Genomic DNA, 24,152 nt, shown 5'->3' with positions numbered 1-24,152 from the left:
GCACTGGTCCCACCGCGAGCTACTAAGCTATGAGCTATCGGCTATGAAAACGAACAAAAGATAGTCGCTCCCGTGCAAATAAAAGAGACACGGCGATGTTTATAGTTACTCGCCCAGCGGTGAGCTATCAAAATCGCCGTGTCTCTTTTATTTACATGGGAGTGCTTATCTTTTGTTCGTTTTTCTCGCCGTGATGGGACCAGTGCCTAGTGGCCTTACCCAGGTAGGGTTTAGCAGTTGGTCTCGCCGTTTTCATGATGGCCGGAGTCGAAGCTGCTGAGGTGGCCGAGCCCCTTGGGCGGGATGGGCGGCGGAGTCTCGCCCTCGTCCACGCGGAGAGGCTCCGACATCATTGAGATTATTTCCTCGTAGCGGAGGGATTCCACGGTCAGGTCGAAATCTGAAACTGAACACGTTCATTAGTTTCTTAAGTTTCATACACATACATACAAATATAGTCACGCCTCTAGCCCATAAAGGGGTAGGCAGAGCACATGAACTACTAAGTTTCAGTGCCACTCTTGGTAAAAAGGGGTTGAAAGAAATCCGAATTGTGACATTGCAGTGACAGGTTGCCAGCCTCTCACCTACGCCACAATTAAATTATTACGCTGAAGTTCCGAAATTTGAGATTTTAGCGTATATTCTTTGGTAGGAACAAAAACGGTTTGTGGTACGATCACGACTTTAAATACGGTCTCCGAACACAATCAAAAACATCTGAAACACTATTGCTATTGCCAAGGTGCTTGATTGTCGAGAGCAGTTTTCATATCTTAAGATGTAACTAGTGTAAGTAGACTGATGTATACGGGTATACACATCGAACGAAACATGTACGGTTCTCGGGAAAAACCAAGAGATGAAATCGCTTGACAACTCGAATACTGTGGTGTGTCAAAAAAATATTACGGCGAGCGTCCACCGCGTCACCGCAGGCTGCGGCTCCGTCTGAGCAGATTCAGGTCGAATCTGTGGCGACATGAGGTCAACACCTCAGCTAACAAAGGTACTACTGTGATGGCAGCGGTCCGCTTTCCGGCTTGGTTAATGATGTGCAAGTTGCGGAAACTTTCCAAAAACATCTTAAATTTCTTGAAAAATTCACGAAACTTTCACGAAGAATAAAAGGAATTTAAATTTATGAAATGGAAAATTTCCATCCATACAAGTATGGAAAGTTTCCGAAGTTTTCCCATGTGAAAATTTCAGAATTTTGGAAACTTTCCGTCGGCACATCAGTAGGCTTGGTTGGGGGCTCGGCACTTCAGGCTCGAGCTGTAGTTATAGCACAGTATAATAAAAAGTACTATAGTACAGTATGGCCACTCTCTGCTTCGAGCTGAAAATGCTGCCCACCCGCTCTCGGTTACCGCCTGTCAAGAACGCGACCAGTCGACAGGTCGACTTGTTTTATCTCACTCACACAAGCGCGATACGCGTTCGTCTACACGAGCTTAGACTGTGTGCGTAGGAACGCGTTTCTTTCATATATTGAAATGCCGCCATTGTGCCAGGTGTGGCTATAGCGACATGAGTGTGTGTAGTGTGGGTGGTACCGTGGTGGCGGCGGTGGTCCATGGAGTTGGTGTAGGGGTGGTCGGCGTGGCCGACGCTGACGCCGGAGTCGCGCGCGTCGTCGCCGCGAGCCTCGCCCGCGCGCGGGGGCTCGTCGCGCGCCCGCCGCGGGACTGCCGGTGGCGCCTCCGTCCATGATCGACCAGAACCTGAGACAATAATAAAATAAATAAGGTGAACTGGTTACGATTCGGGGACCTCTTCGGAGAAACCGAGGGTTTTGCCTGTGCAATTGCGGACGAAGTTATGATGACGAACAACTACCGGAAATATATCCTGAAGGACGGTACGGTCGACATTTGTCGGGCATGCCGCCGTCCCGGAGAGTCACTCAGGCATATCATTTCCGGTTGTTCTCATCTTGCTAACGGCGAGTACCTGCACAGACATAATCTCGTAGCCAGGATTATTCACCAGCAACTTGCTCTTCAATACGGCCTTGTGGACCGCGAAGTACCGTACTACAAGTACTTGCCTGCGCCAGTTCTTGAAAATGGTCGTGCCACGCTCTATTGGGATCGATCTATTATCACTGACAGGACTATTGTAGCCAATAAGCCTGACATTGTGATAATAGATCGACCGCAACGCCGGGCCGTGCTCGTTGACATCACCATCCCCCATGATGAGAATCTCGTGAAAGCCGAGAAGGACAAGTCCAGTAAGTACCTAGACTTGGCTCACGAGATAACCGCCATGTGGGATGTTGATTCAACGATCATTGTTCCGATAGTCGTTTCAGCGAACGGTCTCATAGCGAAGAGTCTCGATCAACATCTTAAGAGACTCTCGCTAGGTGGCTGGATCAAGGGCCAGATGCAGAAGGCGGTGATCTTGGACACGGCGCGGATAGTCCGACGGTTCCTCTCTCTGCAGCCCTAACCACCGGCAGCTTGGGCCCTGCCCCGCTGCTGGCGGCACCCTAGGTTAGGTTTTTTATAATGTGTTTATATGTTTTTTATATTGTTTTGTATGTGTTTTTGTATTTTACTTTTATATTCATATTATAAAAAGCTTAACCTAAGAAGCAAAATAAATAAATAAATAAATATTGGGGACACCTTACACAAATCAACTTAGCCCCAAACTAAGCAAAACTTGTACTATGGGTGCTAAGCGACGATATACATACTTAGATAAATACATACTTATATACATAGAAAACGTCCATGACTCAGGAACAAATATCTGTGCTCGTCACACAGATAAATGCCCTTACCGGGATTCGACCCGGGACCGCGGCTCAGCAGGCAGGGTCACTACCGACTGAACCAGACCGGTCGTCGAATAATTACTGTAAATAAGTACTATACAGTCAACCAAGAACCCTAGGCCACTCTAAGACCATGTCAAAATGACAAGCAGTAGATATTTCTTACAATCTGATTTATAACGTCACTATGACATAGTTCTACAGTGGCCTAGGGTTCCAATCGGTTGACTGTATAAACATTGACTAAACGCATTAGTTATTTACAGAACACATGGTGCTACTTTCCCACACTTTCTGCAATTCTCTTCAGTCGTGTTTTAATTTATCAACACTCGTTTCGAATTCGTCTTATCCGCAATTGTGTCGTAACTAACTGTACCTGAAACGCGTGGTGGTAATGGCGGCGCGTCGCCGGGCTCGCTCCACGACGCGCGGCTGTGGCGCCGGGTCTCCACCGCCTCGCCGTCCAGCGAGTCACTGAAATGATCGATTATTTTAATGAGTCATGTCATGTTTTTCGTAAAAATAAAATGCCATTAACTAGACACTTGAAGAGAACAAATACTGACAAAACCGGCCAAGTGCGAGTCGGGCTCGCGCACAAAGGGTTCCGTAGCAGCAAATATAATAAACTTATTATGTCAATTTATACACCTGCCAAAATTACAGTTAAATCAACCTATCTCAAAAACTATAAGAGATACTTTGATCAAACCAAAAATCGTTGAAAGAGTTAATTAGCATGCATCACCTCTATTTTTTTTAGAATTTTATACCCCGTAGTTATAAAAATAGAGGGGGGGGGACATACTTTTTACGACTTTGAGAGCTGATATCTCAAAAACCGTTCACTTTAAGAAAAATGTTTTTTAGAAAACTTTATATCATTTTAAAAGACCTTTCCATTGATACCCCACACGGGTATGTACATCGAAAAAAAAATTTTCATCCCTCAGTTACATGTATGGGGGCCCCACCCCCAATTCTTTTTTTTACTATTTAGTGTCATAATTTTGTAGCGGTTCATACAACACATATTCCCATCAAATTTCATCACTGTAGTACTTATAGTTTCCGAGTAAATCGGCTGTGACAGACGGACAGACGGACAGACGGACAGACGGACAGACGGACATGACGAAACTATAAGGGTTCCGTTTTTGCCATTTTGGCTACGGAACCCTAAAAAAGAAAAGCGTCAATGGCAAAAATGGCGCGGATTTGATCATCGAGTCATCGAGACTCAAAAACGCTAGTCTAGATGATCTAGTTAAGAAGGAGTTATTATCGATTAGACCTCGTTGGCAGCGGCGATGCGTACTTGAACAATTGAACGTGGAGTTGTCACCGTCCCTCTTTTCGCCGAACGATGGTAGTAGACTCATTAACATTCTGCTCTCTGTTCAATATTCGAAGTACTCCTCTAGTGTTATATTAGATGCTCTAAAATGAGGAGAAGTTATTACCGATACTTGTCAAGCGGAGGCCTGGTAGGACTCCTGGGGTCACCAGACTTGGGCCTCGTCGGTAGGGGAGGCGCGGACTTGATCATCGAGTCATCACCATCACTCTTTTCACCGCCCAGGGGTAGACTCGTTGACATTATGCTCTCCGTTCGCTGCTCGACGCAGTCTTCTAGCGAGTACTGAAATAAATCAAAACGATGAACTATGTCTAGATGACATAAGTTTGTACTGAGCTGAACTAAAAATGAGAAACGTTGATTAGGGTTCGTTTTAAACAATAGGCTATTTTCCAATACTTAAAATAAAGTATTTTATGCAGTGCACGAAGTAAAGCAAGAAAAATATGAACAGTAGTTATGTTTAAATATAATTTCTATTTAATATGTCAAAGAGAAAGATATAAAGTAAATTAATTGACCATGACGTCACTCCTCAGTATTTCATAGTAATTCCATATTAGCAAATCGTTTTGACAATTCTTAAAAAGAAGCTGCTTTGACTAGTAGGAAACTAGCCTATTGCTACTAGTAAATTACCTTTTTTTAGAGCTTAACGTGAGCTAACAACTGTTAAGACAATTTAGTCCAGTAGGTATAGGTATAATCCTGCACTACACCCGATTTTGAACTTGGTTTGAACATTAATAATAGAATGGATTGTGAGGCAATGAAGTGGTATCGCGTATAATTTACTTACGATAGGCTTGTTATAAAGATGACCATCTTCATAGAAGTTGTCATTCTGTTGTATACTCTGAGATCGTTTATCCATCTGCGGCACCGGAGGTAGCGGAGTGCTGAAATAAAAATATATACAAAGATTAGGTTCACTAGCTAAGCACATAATTTATTAATAATCAAATTTAGCAAGACATCGAAACTAACTGGCTAAGATGAGGTATTTTCTCAGTGGGAGTACGCAAATAGGCCAAGAAAAATTACACTTACTTAACAATGCTTTCCGACAGCTGCCGCCTTGCTCTGGCCAAGCCAGGGCCAAGGTTTTGCCTCAGTTGATTGAATCGTTCCACCAGTCGCCTGTAAAGAGAATTAATAATATAGTTATTTGTAAATTCATGCCCATACATGTCTGCCTACGCAACATCTATGACTGTAATTAGTGAGAAAACTGTGTAAAGGTTTCATCTTCACGTGTCAACCGCTCATGTAGGGTCAACCCCGCATCTACAACAGCCAACTGAGAAGCCACAAGGTATTTTAAAATTAGTTTAGGCACCCTCTCTCGGTGTCGCCGTCCTAGCGAATTTCGATGCGACGAAGTCTTGCTCGTATTTCTTGAGAACCTCACCTGTGCAAAGGTTTAACATCTTCAGGCGCCAGCCTTCCATGCAGAGTCAAGACAACCCTGCGTCAACAACAGCCAGTTGCGATGCCACTAGTCTCCTCAGTTTCGCCGCAGCCGCCGCTTCTCTAGGGGTGGCCGTCCTAGCGAACTCGGACGTTAGGAAGGCTTGCTCGTATTCGTTGAGAACCTCACCTGTGTAACGGCTTAACATCTTCAGGCGCCAGTCTTCCATGCAGAGCCAATCCAGCATCTACCACAGCCAACTGAGACGCCACTAGCCGTCTCAACTTAGCAGCCGCCGCTGCTTCTCTAGGGGTGGCCGTCCTCGCAAACTCTGACGTAAGGAAGGCCTGTTCATATTTAGTGATGCCGCCCTGCACGTTGGCATCGATGGTGCCCTGCAGGCGCATGGAGAAGGGGTTGAGGTTGCGCGCGGGGTCGGCGGTGTACTGTGATATAAGGCCTCGGAGTTCACGCTCGGTTGACTCCATGGTTTCGCAGGCGAACTGGAAAAATTAGCAAGATAAAGTGCATCCTATGTATAGAATTATAGTCACGGGTTATTTTAAAGAAGCAACCTCATAATGTACAGTTGGCACTGGCACTGCTCAGCTCAAAATTTTGTTCATTAATTCCGAGATAGTTTTCGTGAACCTGTTTTTATGCAGAACGCACAATTTAAGAATTTATGGAGCATAAAACCCAATAACGTGGGGATCTTGGACGTGAATATAGGGATAGGTAATACATTTCAAGTCTGACTTACTTCAACAGGTGGAATTTCTTCAACTGATCTTGATACAACTTCAGACCATCTCAATATGCCGGGAAGCGTGTTTTCGGTCACCAGCGTCGTCCTTTCAATCCAAAGACTCTGCAAACAAAGGCGCAAATATGAAATATTATTTGAGAGAGTACTGAAGAGAAATCAATCCATACAGTACTGGACAAAATTCTTCATACACCGACATATAAAATAAACTTTCTATCATAATTTCTTTACCCTTAAACTTAACATCACAGTTGTATTGGAAAACTTTTAACTAATTTCATGGCGTACAACATACAGACAATAACATATCAATGATCGTACAATTATTTTTTTACATGAGTATAAATAATCAGTACTTTTGGCTCTGGACGAATTTGATCATACAGTAATTAAAATACGAATGAAATGCAATGTAGTAGTGTGTATGGCTGTCATCTGCTTTAGATATCGCTGATTGTCTCGGAGGAACATTTTATGTTAGAAACTGAAAGTATTTATCTAACCCAAGCTTTTTCCTGTGTGTCTACTGAAGTAGGCAAAGTGGGTATAATTCAGAATGACATTTGATATTTTCTTTATTTTTCCAAAAACTTCCTTAAATTTTGGCTTGGATTGATTACATGAGACTATGTTAGCCATTCAAGCTATTCATTCCTATTAATCATAACAAACGCATGAGATATACATACTGGTATTATCTTTCAGCCATCGCCCGTCTGAATATATATGAAAAGATGACTGAAAGAAAATACTAGTATGTCTATTTCATGCGTTCGTTGTGATTCATAGGATTAAGTAGCTTCAATGGCTGACATAGTCTCATGTTATCAATCCTAGCCAAAATTTAAGGAAGTTTTTGGAAAAACAAAGAAAATATCAAATGTTATTCTGAATTATACCCACTTTGCCTACTTTAGTAGGCACACAGGAAAAAGCTTGGGTTAGATAAATACCTTCAGTTTGTACCTGAAAATGTTCCTCCGAGACAAGCAGCCATATCTAAAGCAGATGAAAGCCATACACACTAATACATTGCATTTCATTCGTATTTTTCATATAAGGGGAAAGTTCTTCTGTAATGAAGTGATTAGATATTGATGGAAAGTGACAGGTTAAAACCTCAGATGGAACCTAACCAATCAGTAGTATCTTACTTCAAAGAGGTCATATTTCTCTAGGTAAACAGATAGACAGACATTTGCGAGTAGATTAAATGGAGCGCAGATATGAAATCATTTTTTGCAGCTTTTATGTTTTAAATTTTTTCATCGGTACAAGTTTTAATAATGGAATATGAGAAAAGAGCCAGGAACCTTGAACTCATTGTCCTTGTCTATGGGCGGCTTGTGCAGTGGCCGGTCGCACAGGAATGTGTTGACGTCGTTGCAGGCGTAGAACCGGCGCGCTTGCTCGGGCGCGCCTGCGCCCCACTGCCGCCGCGCTGCCACGGGCTTCACGTTGCAGATCTGGATGTCTGCAAGTTGAACACGTGATGAGCTAGCCAGACATTGCATACACGTACGGATTTGTCCGTCGGATCTGCCTGACAGATGTGTCTGGCGGACTCATCCGTCCATGTGTGTCGAGAAATAGACACAGATTTGTCCGCTGGGTACCTGTCCGCGCACGTCCAGCCCACGCTCCCGTTCAGGGTGCATGAAAAACTATGTGACAATTATACAACGATAAATATGTAGTTCATTAGATGTGGAATATCGGCTGAGCAAATTAATAGTAGGTACCTAATAATTGATGGTACCAAAGTAATCTATTGAAGTATGAACAATGTATAATTTAAATTCACTTTTGGAAAATTTGAGGTATTATTCTGAGAATTGCATGATCTTCAACTAAGTGACGAAGGACTTTTGGACACTTACACTGTGAGTCGTTGGCGATGATGAAATCGTCGGGCTGTGTTTTACGCATCATGATAATTGCTACGACGTATTCCGAGCGTAGACGCTGCGTAATGTTTCACATTTCACTGAACTGTAAACATTATGTGCTACTTACATTGCGAGTCGTTAGCGATGATGGAGTCATCGGGAGGTGTGTTGCGCATCATAATATGTGCAGCGACGTATTCCGACTGCAAGCGTTGCGTAAACGCGCCGATTCGTTCGTAATCGTAGCCGCGATACACGAATTGCTTATTCTGTAAAGAAAAAAATAATGAGAAAAATAATACGTTTGAAAACTCACAAAAATGCTTCGTATCTATTCTTATGACGTTGTCACGGTAACAAATATAACTTACCCATTCCAAACATAGTAGCAACACAACTGAGTAAAAGGAGGTTGCATAGCCCCGAACGAAATTAGCGACACACATGTAGTTTAAGTTCAAAGACCAAAATAGGTATATCTGTCGTGGTGTCACCAAATGAGCCCAACGGAAGATCAGCGCTGGCCACAAGGGTAGCATTATGCTGAGTTGGGTCCATTTCATGATGAACACGTTTTGTTCGTGATGAACACTTTTTATATCTTTTTGTTCTTCGTTGTTTTATGTGTGATGTCTGTACATGTCCGTACATGTTAAGAGATCGTCATGTCTTTTATCTTATCTTATACCGTATAGGCATGACTCACCCTCACAAACAGAGGGCATCCTTTCCCGTAAAACCCGACTACTGAAGTTACTCCGTATAGACAGATAAAGTTCTAAGAAAAAACGTACCTCGGAACCATATAGAAAAAGGTACGGTGGCCTAGATGGAGTTACACCTTTGGGGGACGCTCGGCTAGATGGCACTAATATTAATATTTGACATTTTAACACATATCAAACTAAGAATATGGGCCAAATCAAATACTATATAAACTCGTGCGTGCAGCTTCTGACGTTTCCCATACAATTGAGCGGCAACAATTTTACTAGCGCCATCTAGCGGTTCAAGTTGATCAAAGTAGTTGTTCAGACTTTTATTTGAGTAAATTAAAATAGAAAATGCTATTACTTGATCTACTTTAACATTTTTAGACGGAATAAAACAAAAAAATAAGAATTTGTAATTTTTTTTAATTTTATGCTGTATGAAACTAAACTATTTTGATCAACTCATGCCGTTGCATGTTGCCAACTTTGGCACCGAGCTGCACGTATTAACTCGTAGAGTTTACATAGTATTTGGCCAAATTGTCAAAACTGAGGTTCAAAAGTTTTAAGCCTCTGTCGAGAGATGGCAGTCTACGCACTGTGATTACACATTTTACTTTGAGAGTAACTCGATCGACTTTGGTTAGTATGGAGTCGAAGAAAGTCGCATGGGTTCGGAGGCAGTGAGCCAGGCGAGCGTAGCCGCATAGCTTCTATTCTCAGTAGGTTGCCACGGTAACTAACAAAATAACTCACCCTCACAAACAGCGGACATCCTTTTCCATAGAACCCGACTCTGAAATACTCTGGTTCCGGGCGTAGTTGGGTCAGTATGGAGTCGAGGAAAGTCGCATGGGTGCGGAGGCAGTGAGCCAGACGAGCGTAGTCGCAGAGTTTCTGTTCGTAGAGGTTTGCTAGCTCTCGCAGAAGTGGTAGACCTTTTTCCCAGCACTGAAAAATGAACATATTTTATGATATTCATTTAGAGAAGTAGTGTTGATTAAAGTGGCTATACAACAGACGATTACAGTGTTTTAGGCAGGATTTGATACGGCGATTAACGTAAGGGAGACGACGAACCATGTGTAATTGTGTAGGCGTTTAATATAAGAAACAACTTAGAATCAATCTTGTCAAGGCGCCATGAACTTATTCAAGACCCATGACAATACGAGTTGGCTAAGATTTCCAGAACCGATAGCATGGTCGCGCGGTAAACGATATAACGTCAGGACGTCTTTTCGCACTATTTGTAAGTGCGATAGGGACGACCTGATGTTTTATCATTTATCGCGCGACCAATCTTGCCTGTCAGTTAACTTATGATGAAATATGATAGATTTACCTTTCCGCGATCAAAGTATTGTAAGACTTGATTGTATAGAGCTTCCTTTCGCTTCCATTCTGGTGTTTCAGGATATTCTGGGTCAACTCCAACTTGGTCGCTCTCCCAACTCAATGTTTCTGCGTATAGCTGCAAAATGAAAATGGGTTAAATATGTAAAGTTTAGGTACTTAGAAACTCCTGTAAAAAAAACGCTTAAAAGTCTAAGTAGAACATTATGTGACAGATGTGATTCTAAACTTTTTTGCTCTTTATAAAGTGACTAGCTCTTGGCCGCGGCTTCGCTCGCATTAGAAAGAGACAAAAATAGCTTATGTCACTCTCCATCCCTTCAACTATCTCCTCTTAAAAAATCACGTCAATTCGTCGCTCCGTTTTTCTGTGAAGGACGGACAAACAAACAGACACACACACTTTCCCATTTATAATATTAGTATGGATATTTACAGAAAAGTACCACTTTAACTGGAATGATGGCGCTACCAGTCGCATGTTTAAAAATGTAACTGTATTTTTAATATATGTATTTTTCTAAGTTTTGCAAAACAATGTATGTATATCCGATTTTTATATTAGGCACCTATTAGGAATATATTTCTAGAAAATGTGCAGTAAACTTACCAAGAGCGTGCACCCGGCTTCAACAAAGTTATCCGACGCGATGTGCAGATCGTGCAGTTTGTACACGTAGCGTAAGTACATTTCCTTGCGGTCGATCTCGTTTTTGTAAAAACTCTGTAGCATAAATTATAAAGAGCAATATTATAACTGGCGAAAAATAATGCGTAAAGACGTGAGATTGCCACATTTTTCAATAGAGCTTCTGTAGAATACTTGTTTTTAATTCCAAAGAGCGGCCATAGATGGCGCTAGTAGTATCATCTAACACATACTAAACGACAAAGTGTTTTGAAAAGAAAGCTAGCGTTTCGTAATGTTTTGTTGTTACATTGACCCTGTGTCTCTAAAATCTGCTCAGTGTCTACCAGTGGCGGGGCGTGAAAATTTTCGTTGGTAAAGCCGGAGGGGTTTTTGGCATCTGTTTTGTATGGACTTGTACAGATACTAGAGAATTTTAGGGAACCCGTTGGGAATCGAGTTGTATCGACGCTCTGCCACTGGTGTCTACATACATTTAGCAAAATTATAGTAAAGGCTGAGTGAATATCTTATTAAAATACTCTTGGCACGGTTTTCGGAGTCTCGGTAGCCAAGCAGCCTTCCTAGTAAGCGCATCACGCAGCCTACGGATGCCATGCCTAGTAACGACCATATTTACTACTCACAAGAAGGTTGACGGTAGCGGCCATTCTCTTGTCGCGGTGTTCGGCGCCCTGCATGACGGCTCGGTAGTCGAGCAACCGCTCCAGTAAGCGAGTCACGCAGCCTACGAACGCCGCACCAGCCTCGCGCCAACCCTCGGTTGAGACGCGCTCCATAAGTCTGATAATGATATCAATAAAACAGTTGTCATTATTGTAGTTCAAGTAATATGGCTATATTCATAATGTTACATTTCATCAGAACATGGTCAATACTTACACAGAACTTAGATGCTCCCTGCGTTCAATAATGTAGCATGTAGAATGAATATTTATGAAATATTAAATGTAACGAGTCATATACAATAAAACATGTCGACTATGTTAAAATGGATAAAGTTACTGTTTAGCAGTGGCGGAGCGTCGATACAACTCGATTCCCAACGGGTTCCCTAAAATTCTCTAGTATCTGTAGAATAGAAGTCCATACGAAACACATTCCAAAAACCCCTCCGGCTTTACCAACGAAAATTTTCACGCCCCGCCACTGCTGTTTAGTATTGTCGGCAAGACTTTATTATTCATAGAAAACACAGAGTGAAAGAACACATTTTAGTATCAAATTGAATCATCAGTATGCTGCACTTATTTAGATGCTTATGAAATTATTATTAACCCTTAAATTTTAGGCCTTGTAACTCATTATTCTCATTAATGATTAATTTTATGAAGTTGTCCGTGTTACTAGACTACGGATAGTGGCCGTACTTCGTACCTAGCAACTAGAGTACGAGTATCTACCTTGTCACCAAGATGTTCAAAATCTCACCCACAGGATAAGATCCAGTGAGTCAAGCTTGTCAATAAGCGCAGCTCCGTGCGGCGAGCTGATCCGGTTGTTCTCCATCAATACTTACAGTCAAACAGCCGTCCAATCAGTGAGTCGAGTTTATCAACGAGTGCGACCTCTGTGCGTCATGCTGACCCGTTGACTTTTCGTTGCATCACTATGAGTGATACTATAGCGCCTAGGGCGGCGCGACGCAGCTCGCCCACCAGACCAGAGTGATCTCTAGAAGGGCGCCGATCGTGCCAGGTACAGTCAACCAATTGGAACCTTAGGCCACTCTACAACCATGTCAAAATAACAAGCAGTAAGAGATTTCTAACAATCTGATTACAACGTCACTATGACATAGTTCTACAGTGGCCTAGGGTTCCAATTGGTTGACTGTACAAGGTGCAGTTGTGCTTTGTAAACACTCACACGCAGTCGAACAATCTCCGGTAGTGGTCATCCGCCTTGTTGTCAGCGACAAGTGAGTCGAGTTTGTCGACGAGTGCAGCCTCGGTTCGTCGTGCTGAGCCGGTAGCTTCTCGCTCCATGGCCATGAGTGACACTAGAGCGCCTAGGGCGGCACGGCGGAGCTCGCCAACTAGAGTGATCTCTAGAAGGGCGCCGACTGCGCCTGGTACAAGGTGCAGTTGTGCTTTGCCTGAAAAATGATAACATTTTAATTTTTCACGTAACGTTGGCTTCACAAATATCGGATGGAAGTGCAAGAACAGTCACGCGTGACTCGTTTCGGTCTAGTATAAGATCGATCGCAGATTTGTTGGATCATTACCATCTGAGATTCAGACCAATAAAACCCGCTATCAATAGGGATGTGCAAATAAGTACACGAGCTTATCGATATTTTTCTATCTGCGACGGGATTGTATTGTACCGCGCTAGTTCAAATAGCGTACGCTGCTAAACTGTGCGAATGCTTAGACTATCCCTTCCGAGCTGCTCAACATTCACCAGGTGTAGCATAAAGGGGCGACTACTTATTTATGAGTTCTAAGTTGTAGGCCGATAGTACACTATCATATATCTAAATATATAAAAGAAGAAACTGACTGACTGACATATCAACGCACAGCCGAAATCGCTGATCCTAGAGATTTCAAATTCGGCACGTAGGTTCCTTAAATGGCGTAGAGGAGTACTAAGAAAAAATTTTTCAAAATTCCCTTCCTAAGTGGGTGAAATGGGGGTCCAAAGTTTGTATGGGAAAACAAGATTACTTTGACTATTTTATTCGAAATTTCACAGGAGGATTCCTAAAGACATTCGAGTAAACGTGTTTCACGTTTTTTGGAAATTTAACCCCTATAAGGGGGAAGGGGGTGATAAAGTCAAAAATGCAACATGGGTATCGTTTTTATGGTTTATTGAATAAGGTTACTTTTATTACGCGGGCGAAAGCGCGGGAAAACCTAGTCTTATCATATATCTGATCATAGGTCTGTATGCCTCCCTTTTTCTCCAACGTGAAGAAAAAGGTCGGCACGTCTTCTATGAGCATATTAGTATGATAGTGTAATATCGGGAGTAGTGTAGAGTCATAAATTAAATATAACAAGATCATACCATCCCATACATTAAAATGCGACCGCCTACGAATGCGCTTACACTCCACCGCACATAGATGGCGCCACAAAAATGCCTTGTTGCCACCGATTATTTGTAGATTGGCATTAAGTGTCAATTCCGAGCCGTAAATCTATGTCAAAAGTGACACTTAACGCCATCTACAAGTATAATCGAAAGCTACAAGGCATTTTTTGTGGCGCCATCTATGTGTGGTGGGGTGTAAGCGCGTTCGTAGGCGGTCGCATTTTAATGTATGGGATGGTATGATCTTGTTATATTTAATTTATGGTAGAGTGGAGAGTGGAGTGGTTACCGAGGCGGCCCCACACGGCGAGCACCTGCAGGCCGGCGGCGGCGCGCATGCGCGGGCGCTCGGGCCCGCGCCCCGCCCAGCGCTCCGGCGTCAGCGCGCCCGACGTCACCAGCGCCACGCCCAGCTCCATGTACCCCGACCACAGCTGGGAACGTGACCACTTTCATAAACCGCTAACGTCTCAGCCGCGACATCGGTCTAACGGCCCAGCCACGACATTGGTCTGAGCGCGACAGCGGTGAACGGCAGTCATACGTGCGAATGAAAAGTCCCATCGCTATGTCTCGCTCCAATGTATGGCCGCCGCTCACCGCTGTCGCGCTTAGACCGATGCCGTGGCTGAGCCGTAAGCGCGACAGCGCGGTGAGCGGCGGCCATATGTGTCGCTTAACTTCAAAACTGGGTAAATCCATTCTGCTATAAGGTTGATTATCTTTCAGATCATATTGTATTTTTTTATATATTCAACCTGAATGGATTTACCGAGGTTTTAAGTTAAGCGACTCATATATTGGAGCGAGACACGGCAATGAAACTTTTCATTCGCACGTATGGTTGCCGCCCACCGCTGTCGCGCTTAGACCGATGTCGGGGCTGGGCTGTAACGGGCACTGTCGGTGGCTTCCTTAGCGCGTTTTCACATTATCCGATCCAATATCGGATGTCGAACCGATATCCCATATATTTACGCCGCCATCTTTGATTTTTTCTTTTGAAATCCTTCCTACATCCGATATCGGATCGGATAATGTGTAAACGTACTTAAGTGAAAGACTTGAGTGCACGCTTATATTGGGCGTGCGAGAGACATTCAAGTGTCCCTGAATCGACACTGCATAGCGTGCGCACAGACCTGGGGCCCGTTTCTCGAAAGGTACAAGCCTTGTATTACAAGTGCGCGAACTGTCAAATCGTATGGGTTGTCATGGAAACACACTTGTAATACAAGGCTTGTACCTTTCGAGAAACGGGCCCCAGGGGCCCATTTCTCAAAACTGAAAGTTACAAGTGACAAGCGGAAATCTCTTTCCAACTTGCCATATTAGACATTGACAACCACTTGTAAATTGTAACTTGTAGCTTCGAGAAATGGGCCCCAGGGGCCCGTTTCTCGAAAGGTACAAGCCTGGTATTACAAGTGTGTTTCCATGACAACCCATACGATTTGACAGTTCGCGCACTTGTAATACAAGGCTTGTACCTTTCGAGAAACGGGCCCCAGCCCGCCCGCTGCAAGCCCCGCCGACCGAGCGTCCACTCAGGTCTTACACTAATTGAAAGTGCCATTGAAAACATTAGAAAGCATAGTCACACCTCGGACACTGGCGATTAAATATATGAAAGAGGCGCGTTCCTAGCACACAGTCTAAGCTCGTGTAGGTGAACGCGTACTATGCTTGTATGAGTGACATATGACAGGTCGACTGTTCGCGTTTTTGACAGGCGGTAACTGTGAGGTAACTGAGAGGGGGTGGGCGGCACTTTCAGCGGGGAGCGGGAGTGGCCATACTGTATGATAATACTCTTTATTATACTGTGGCATAGTGCTGCCTAGTGAAACGCCAAATTTCACAGTCATAACAGGCTACTAGACTCATATCAAAATTGGCACAATAAATAATTATTTTCTGTGAAATTTGACCACTCGACCCTTAACGACAAACTTATTAATTTTTTCTACTCCAGCACTTAAATCTGTCAATTAGATTATTGTCAGCGGTATCCAAATTAAGTTCATTTGAGTAATGATGAGAAAGTCTATTTGTCTATAGGTTCATAGGATTACTGCTAGCAGTAATCATATGAATATAGGAGTTCTGTTAATTTTTTTTTAAAAGCACAACTTCCATTTATCAGGTATGTTTTCATTTACAGTAATAAGTAACTTTTAATAAATAATATAATATTTAGGTTCATAATTTAAATCAAGATGAAAAAATAAACTTAAATGCGTTTTACATATTAGATATTGCAAAACAAAGGTAAAAATCATAAGTTTATCTAATAATTTTACATTCGACATTTAAATATTCTTGAACGCAACCACATTTTTCGTAATTGAAAACCGGCTTATTTTCTATTTCTCTTGTCTATGGTATGTTTGACATTTGTAAACTTATCACGAAACTATTTGAACTATTTCGGTGGTGTGTAGTTTGTTTTAATTCGACGTTATTGTGCAAAAACATAAGTAATTATGAGTGATTCTGGTGAAAAATGCACTTCCGAAGAAATCAAGGCTATGGGCGCTCAAAGTGACTGACAATTTGTTACATGAAAAGTCGGATAAAGCGTACCAAAAATGTTATGATTGTTTTGACATGGAAATTGCAAAAAAATGTTTCAACTTTCTCTGAAACGGCGTTGTTGGCATATTTTGAAGAATTGTGCAACAAGTTCTCGCCATCAACATTGTGGACAGAATACTCAATGCTACGACGATCCACACAAATATTCCCATTCATTACATCAAGTAAGTAACTAACCCATTTTATTATTCTCGAATAGGTATGTATGTGGCTGTCGTAGAAAAAGTATAGTATACAATCGTAACATTATGAAGGCTATAAAAGTCTCGTACCTTACTTAGGCCACTCGGCAAGCCTTCGTGGCCTAACCGCGGTACTCAACTTTTATAGCCTTCATAACGTTACCGTTATATAATATACTATAAAAGTTTTATGACTTACCTGAGAATCGAATTGAGGAGGTTCGTCACCCAAGAACCTCTCCAATAAAGGCTTAGCCAAATCTTGCAATGCGGATAGCAGTACTTTGCAGCTTTGTACTCGCAACACCATCCAGTCGGCCGGGAAAACCTACAAGACAATACGACATTGTGAATTGTGACAAAATACCTTTTCACAATACTTAAAAGTTAGTTCCATAGGGCGGCCATAGATGGAGTTAGTGATGGCTGTTTGAAGATTTTACACGAGCGTATGGTTCGTCTTCGAGACAATAGGCTAGTTTCCTACTAGTCAAATCAGCTTCTTTTTAAGAACTGTCAAAACGATTTGCTAATATGGAATTACTATGAAATACTTTCTTCTAATTATGTGGTGCTTTATTTTGTGCACTGCATACAATATTTTATCTTAAGTATAGGAAACTAGCCTATTTGAGTGTAGAAAAAACTAAGAATAATTTAATAAACATGGTTTCAACAACTGAAAACAGATGGCGTTAGCAAGCCTTGAAAGCAATTAACTATTTTTTGAATGGAATCGACAAAAACGTGGTTTCAATATGACTGTGATTTCGATATTTCTCATTTCAGATGAGTACAAAAAAGTTTTTTGTAAAAAACAGTACGATACAACTTTATTACAGTACTCTAAACAATTAAACTCCAGCTAGCGGCCTAAAATAAATAATTTGTTATTGTCCAATAATAATGTCTGGTAAGTTTGTAAGAGTATAAACTTTAAATGATAAATGTATATAAAAAATGTAGATATGTATTAAATATGAAATAAACGATATTATTTCATTTAATTAATTTTCATAATAGTGTACAATGAGATCGCATGTCGTTTACCAATACCTTTATTTTTGAAACATGATCATAGATGGCGCTAGTTGGCCTAAAATTTCAACACGGAAAAATATAAGGGTTAAGTTGACTTACATCCTGTTCAATAAGATGTCGGAACACCAGAAAGGCACGCATGAGGAAATCTTTGAGCGGCTTTCGGTCCTGCGGGTGTGGCGCTAGATGGCTCCACAGTCTCTGGTAGTGGGCTGGCTTCAGTAGTTCCATACAGCCGAGTAGACCGGCTACCATTGACCCCTGGAATAATAAGCATAATGTGTAAATGGTGCTGGAAACAGTGGGACAAGGTAACTTTTACTTTAAATAAATAAGGGAATAACTATTTATACAAGCACTACCTTTTGTGCCCCCGGCGTCGCTCGCGTTATATGCGGAATGCTCCATATAACCCCCCCCCCACACACATTTTAGGAAAGTGGGGGTTAGAAAGAGACAAAAAGTAGCCTATGTCACTCTCCATCCCTTCAACTATCTCCGCTTAAAAAATGACGTCTATTCGTCGCTCCGCTTTGCCGTGAAAGACGGACAAACAAACAGACACACACACTTTCCCATTTAATAACATTTATATTTTATTTTTAACATTTTATAGCATTAAATAAGTCATCATCATCCTCCTTGCGATATCCAGGCATTTGCCACGACTCATGGGAGCCTGGGGTCCGCTTTGACAACTAATCCCAAGATTTGGCGTAGGCACTAGTATTACAAAAGCGACTGCCATCTGACCTTCCAACCAGAAGGGTAATTAGGCCTTATTGGGATTAGTCCGGTTTCCTCGCGATGTTTTGCCTTCACCGAAAAGCAACATAAAATAAGTATGGATATAATTAAGTGCAGTAGTTTCCAAAAACACATCCAGGGTGTTCAGATAGCACATTCACATCCGGATCCAGTTCGTCCGGATCCACCGCCTCGTCCGACTCTTCCTTCTTCCATAGTAGTGAGACTAGTTCGCCGAGCATTTCGGCTACCAGAATATCGTAGCAAGATAGTGATGGATAAGAGCAAAGTATACAAACCAGTACTGGCGAATTTCCACCAATCAAATGCAGCACAGTCTCCACAAGCACATCCAGCGTGTTCAGACACAGCACATCCACGTCCGGATCTAACTCGTCCGGATCCACCGCCTCGTCCGGCAGGGAGACCAGTTCGCCGAGCATTTCGGTTAGCAGACTATCGTAGCAACATATTGATGGATAAGAGCAAAGTACACAAACCAGTACTGGCGAATTTCCACCAATCAAATGCAGCACCGTCTCCACAAGCACATCCAGCGTGTTCAGACACAGCACATCCACGTCCGGATCTAACTCGTCCGGATCCACCGCCTCGTCCGGATCTTCCTTCTTCCACAGCAGGGAGACCAGTTCGCCGAGCATTTCAGTTAGCAGACTATCGTAGCAACATATTGATGGATAAGAGCAAAGTACACAAACCAGTACTGGCGAATTTCCACCAATCAAATGCAACACCGTCTCCACAAGCACATCCAGCGTGTTCAGACACAGCACATCCACGTCCGGATCTAACTCGTCCGGATCCACCGCCTCGTCCGGATCTTCCTCATTCCATAGTAGTGAGTCTAGTTCGCCGAGCATTTAGGTTTGGAGCCTATTGTAGCAAAATAATGAAGGAAATAAGAAAGGTATACAAACCAGTACTGGCGAGTTTCCACCAATCAAATGCAGCACCGTCTCCACAAGCACATCCAGCGTGTTCAGACACAGCACATCCACGTCCGGATCTAACTCGTCCGGATCCACCGCCTCGTCCGGATCTTCCTTCTTCCACAGCAGGGAGACCAGTTCGCCGAGCATTTCGGCGCATTGAGACAGTTCGTCGCGCCGCGCCAGGTGCACGCGGAGGTGGTGGCATGCTGTTGTTAGCACTATGTTGCGGGCCTCTGAAAAATTAAGAGTACAGGTATGACTTTTCTAATTTTCTAATTCTAATCTAATACTCGGAGCCAAACTTGGCAGATTTTGTACGTCCTTACCTCAGAATTCGTAAAAAATGTCAAACTAGTAAATAGTATCTTTTTGTAACAAACATAAATCTCAAAATAAATAAGAATAACATGGGTATTTTACTCATTCAAATCCCGTTAAGTCATTTCATGCCATGCCATTCGACCTATCCCAAGAACCGACGCATCCCAGCGGACTCATTAATATGTGGTCAACTGTGGTAGAGTGGAGCATTGGCGAGTGACAGCGGGAAGTCATGCGAAGAGTACATTGTCATCAATGGCGTCATGCGAGCCTTCAACGCTCATTTCTTTATCCAAACCTCATGCCAAAATGTAGAGAGAATAGCAACTTTTTAAGACCATACCGGGATCTTGTTCAAGCGGTCCCTTGAGTATCTCCTTAGCTGCTTCAAGTCTAGCCTTGGCGAGCGTCGGTGTATAGTGTCTGCAGCGAGTGCATGCCACCAACAGCTTGCGCTCCTCGACGACGTCCAGAATAAGCTGCACGGTAAAATATCGGGTTCTGCCGTGGTAAGGCTTTGAAACTAGTTCTGACAGAGAAATATCGACATAGGAACTAGAGGAATCATACCGGGTTCTTGTTTGTACAAAATTTGTTTCTATGAGTTTTATATCGCAATAGTATATTATATAACGGTAACGTTATGAAGGCTATAAAAGTTGAGTACCGCGGTTAGGCCACGAAGGCTTGCCGAGTGGCCTAAGTAAGGTACGAGACTTTTATAGCCTTCATAATGTTACGATTGTATACTATACTTTTTCTACGACAGCCACATACATACCTATTCGAGAATAATAAAATGGGTTAGTTACTTACTTCATGTAATGAATGGGAATATTTGTGTGGATCGTCGTAGCATTATGACGACCGGTCTGGCGCAGTTGGTAGTGACCCTGCCTGCTGCGCCGCGGTCCCGGGTTCGAATCCCGGTAAGGGCATTTAGCCTGCTAGCTTAACATTGACGCTGTCACACGGGCCGCTTCCACTGGTCCGAGGGCTGATGCTATTACTTTTTGATACACTAACTAGTTGAGATTTGGCTAGCGCCGGTGGTGAGCGTCTGAGATGCGGTAGCGTCCAGCATGGATGCAGTGACGCGGGCCGCTTCCACCGGCCCGAGGGCTGAAGCTACTACTTGCCCATACGCTGGTTTATGTTCACAACACCTTTACAAGTTACTGTATAGGTAACATTAGTAACTTACCAGGATCCTGTCCAAGCGGTCCTTGAGTATCTCCTGGGCCGCAGCTAGTCGAGCTTTGGCTAGCGCCGGTGGTGAGTTGGCCGCGGGTGCGTCCAGCATGGATGCCGTCACGCGGGCCGCTTCTACCGGCCCGAGAGCTGAAGCTACTTCTTGGCTACGCTTGCCCATGATGTCATTAGGGCCACCTAAAAAAATATGTATAGGTAAAACATAGTATAATTTCTTTCATATTCCGGAAATATGCTCACTACTACAGAATTGCCCATACATCACTCCTAAATCTGTTTCCTACTGTACTGTCCGCCCGTAACCCGAGCTAAACGTTATCAAGAGTGGACTTGTTATCCTGCCACTGCTGTTGCTGCCTATATAATTTGTACAGAAATCTAATGAGTATGTACTTGGTGCTAAATGGTCTCTATGTGGATGCTGCGTCAATGCCTTGAGCGCATGTAAGGCCACCCCAACATCTCTCCTAAAGCTATCGGCATACTTGACCGGTAGCCCTCGCGAACAGTCGTCGGAAGCGCATGGCCAGTTGGAACACCGCGCCGAGAGAGCGGACACACTTCCCGATTGGTTCCGATCAGATATCTAATACATCATCAACCAGTCTAGTCTAGTGTAATACCTGTGCAGGAGCTAGATGGTCTCTATGTGGATGCTGCGCACAACGCCTTAAGCGCATGTAAGGCAGCCCGCACATCCCGTCTAAAGCTATCTTCATATTGGCCGCAGGCAGCTCTTGCGAACAGTCGTCGGGAGCGCACGGCCAGTCGGAACACCGCGCCGAAATAGCGGACACACTTCCCGATTGGTTCCGATCAGATATCTAGTATATCGACCAATCTAGTCTAGTGTAATACCTGTGCAGGCGCTAAATGATCTCTATGTGGATGCTGAGCTAATGCCTTAAGCGCATGTAAGGCCGCCCGCACATCTCTTCTAAAGCTATCTTCATACTGTCCGCCGGTAGCTCTCGCGAACAGTCGACGGGAGCGCACGGCAAGTCGGAATACCGCGCCAAGGGAGCGAAGACACTTCCTGATTGGTTCCTGGCCTTCGGCGCCGGCCGCCCATTCGGCACAGTGCTGTACTGAGGATAGGAGGCCTCTGTGGAAATAGGAACCGGTAAAGTACTTGAGACTGTCATGATAGTATGCAAAACTAGATACTTTCCCCCTTATTCATTAACGGTCACTAAAGTTATCAAGCCGATAAAGTTCGTTTGTCCCTTTCTATCACACCCATACGTCGGAAAGGAACGTTTATGAATAAGGGGGTAAATAAATAAATAGCATAATTAATCATTATGGAACACTGTTAGAGAAAGGATACATATACAATTATACTACATAGTATAAAAACAATATAATTCACTTACTTGTACACTAAAGCAGCTGAGAAGTGCTCTTCAATGTAAACATCCAGCACAGGCTTGAAATGCTGGAAACGGCTCTCGTCCAACAGACTGCAGATCGAAACTAGCACCAAGAACACAGTTCCTGAGTGAGGTGTACTGAAAAAAAAAAAGAAAAATAAATATTTTTACGTATCTAATTTTAAACACAGACTAAATATAATTCATCTATACATACTTTATTATACATTTATTGCTAATTTAGACTGGACTCCTGGATTTCTTAGTTTACTCGAGGAATTATCTAATGTTGCCTACGACACACCAAGTTTTTGATCTAATATCGGCAATGTAGTCGGATGGTGGACCAAAGCGACGACAACCGTATTAGAGACAAGTTTTTTTTTCTGCATGACATAGATTTAGGTGTAAAGTTTTGATGAAATCAATAGACAAGATACTAAATTACTATTACTGTGCACGACAGCATTTACAGTACATATGACGCTATATTACCGCACTTGTTAAGTAACGAGTTCATTACACAACTATATGTCAAAAATTGAAATGGCCATATGTACTGTAAAACGCACGATACATGTGCGAATAAGTAATTCGAAACTCGCGTTGATATAAAACAAACTTTACGTTCGTGAACACATTCTATTTTCACATTTTTATTACAATATTCCGCTCATCAGCGTTTCTTAACCCATCCTTCGTAATAGTGAGCTCTCTGTCACACGTACCTGTTCCCATCTTCGGTGGAAAAGAGCGCAAACAGCGCGTCAAGTACGTCTCGAAGGAATTTGATAAGTTCTTCGCAACTGAGTCCATCGCCCAGTCGAAGTACCCGAAGAAGCGTTTCTTGTACTTTTTCTGGACGCGCCCGCCATTGTAAAAGTGCCAGTAGGTCTTCTGCAAAATTTAAATAACATGACTGTAAATAATTTATGGACGTCGACTGCAAAAAAGTTCAATCAAACTTTCTTGAATCATATACCAGCAAAACTAAAAAGTAAGACTCACTTCACTTTAAAAAATACTATATAATAACCTAAACACAAAATTAAAATTTTGAAAAAACCCCCGACTGCGACATAGTAGACTGATTTTCATAAAACATGCATGGCTAAGAGCACTCCCGACTAACTCAGCTTTCAGACAAATAAAACTAAATCTAATTTAACGTAACGAAATGTAAGTGGCCAATTCGTTTTTTTTTTTTACAAAAACTATAAAGTTTAGGGTGCTCAAATTTTGCATTTTTTTGCTAAAAAACTAGTATAGTAATGTCCTTCAACATTCACAACAGGTTAGTAACACCCTCTAAAATATAGATAGAAATTTAAACTTTTTAAATTATTACGGGGGGACAGCGCGTACGCAGTCCCCACTACCAAAAATTACGCATCCGAGTTATCCACATTAGGGATAATCGCAAGGGTCAACCCAACCGCAGTGCAATGGAAGGGTCTCGCCCTGGGGGAACCGCCTTTTTGATCACGGTATCCCCTATGCCAGGTAAGTATGAATTCACTACGTTAGGCGAGGGACGTCACTAACGCAGGAAAAATCTTAACACCGCGAAGTAGGATTTGAAGCGGGCAGTACAGCGACATCTACCGTCGAATGTTGGAACTAAATGCGACTTAGGAAATTCAAGAATGTGCTGACTCGTAAATGATAATAAACAAAATAGCATTGTCACTGGGGTTTTGAAATTATTATTTTCCTTTTTATGATAATTTGATTGC

The 24,152-nt window shown here is 42.7% G+C and overlaps 2 protein-coding genes and 1 non-coding gene across 3 annotated transcripts in view; all 3 read right to left on the bottom strand.

The window, feature by feature from the left end:
- Nucleotides 1–150: 150 nt before the first annotated feature.
- On the bottom strand, nucleotides 151–21,134 carry LOC125226473 (dedicator of cytokinesis protein 4-like). The gene is made up of 22 exons (XM_048130458.1): nucleotides 21,036–21,134; nucleotides 20,175–20,310; nucleotides 19,496–19,743; nucleotides 19,058–19,402; nucleotides 17,910–18,071; nucleotides 16,969–17,097; nucleotides 14,279–14,423; nucleotides 12,811–13,039; nucleotides 11,568–11,724; nucleotides 10,903–11,016; nucleotides 10,282–10,410; nucleotides 9,693–9,887; nucleotides 8,351–8,492; nucleotides 7,648–7,808; nucleotides 6,329–6,436; nucleotides 5,755–6,068; nucleotides 5,205–5,294; nucleotides 4,954–5,053; nucleotides 4,258–4,436; nucleotides 3,171–3,268; nucleotides 1,560–1,727; nucleotides 151–400 (listed from the first exon to the last, which is right to left on the bottom strand). Exons 1-22 carry the CDS (start codon nucleotides 21,132–21,134, stop codon nucleotides 231–233), a joined length of 3,618 nt encoding a protein of 1,205 aa, XP_047986415.1. The 3' UTR covers nucleotides 151–230.
- The window catches only part of LOC125226472 (dedicator of cytokinesis protein 3-like), a 9,993-nt gene continuing 6,925 nt past the window's right edge, over nucleotides 21,085–24,152 (bottom strand). Inside the window, exons 9-12 of the mRNA XM_048130457.1 lie at nucleotides 23,145–23,313; nucleotides 22,420–22,554; nucleotides 21,902–22,148; nucleotides 21,085–21,220 (exon numbers count right to left, since the gene is read on the bottom strand). Of these exons, the coding sequence (XP_047986414.1) occupies nucleotides 21,179–21,220; nucleotides 21,902–22,148; nucleotides 22,420–22,554; nucleotides 23,145–23,313 (593 nt within the window). The 3' untranslated portion in view covers nucleotides 21,085–21,178. The remainder of the gene's footprint in view (nucleotides 21,221–21,901; nucleotides 22,149–22,419; nucleotides 22,555–23,144; nucleotides 23,314–24,152) is intronic.
- Nucleotides 23,766–23,927, bottom strand: LOC125226749. The gene has a single exon (XR_007177124.1). It is a non-coding gene; the product is annotated as a U1 spliceosomal RNA (small nuclear RNA).

This window comes from Leguminivora glycinivorella, chromosome 5 (assembly GCF_023078275.1).
Source record: "Leguminivora glycinivorella isolate SPB_JAAS2020 chromosome 5, LegGlyc_1.1, whole genome shotgun sequence".
Taxonomy (NCBI): domain Eukaryota; kingdom Metazoa; phylum Arthropoda; class Insecta; order Lepidoptera; family Tortricidae; genus Leguminivora; species Leguminivora glycinivorella.
This window is presented reverse-complemented; position numbering and strand designations above follow the sequence as displayed.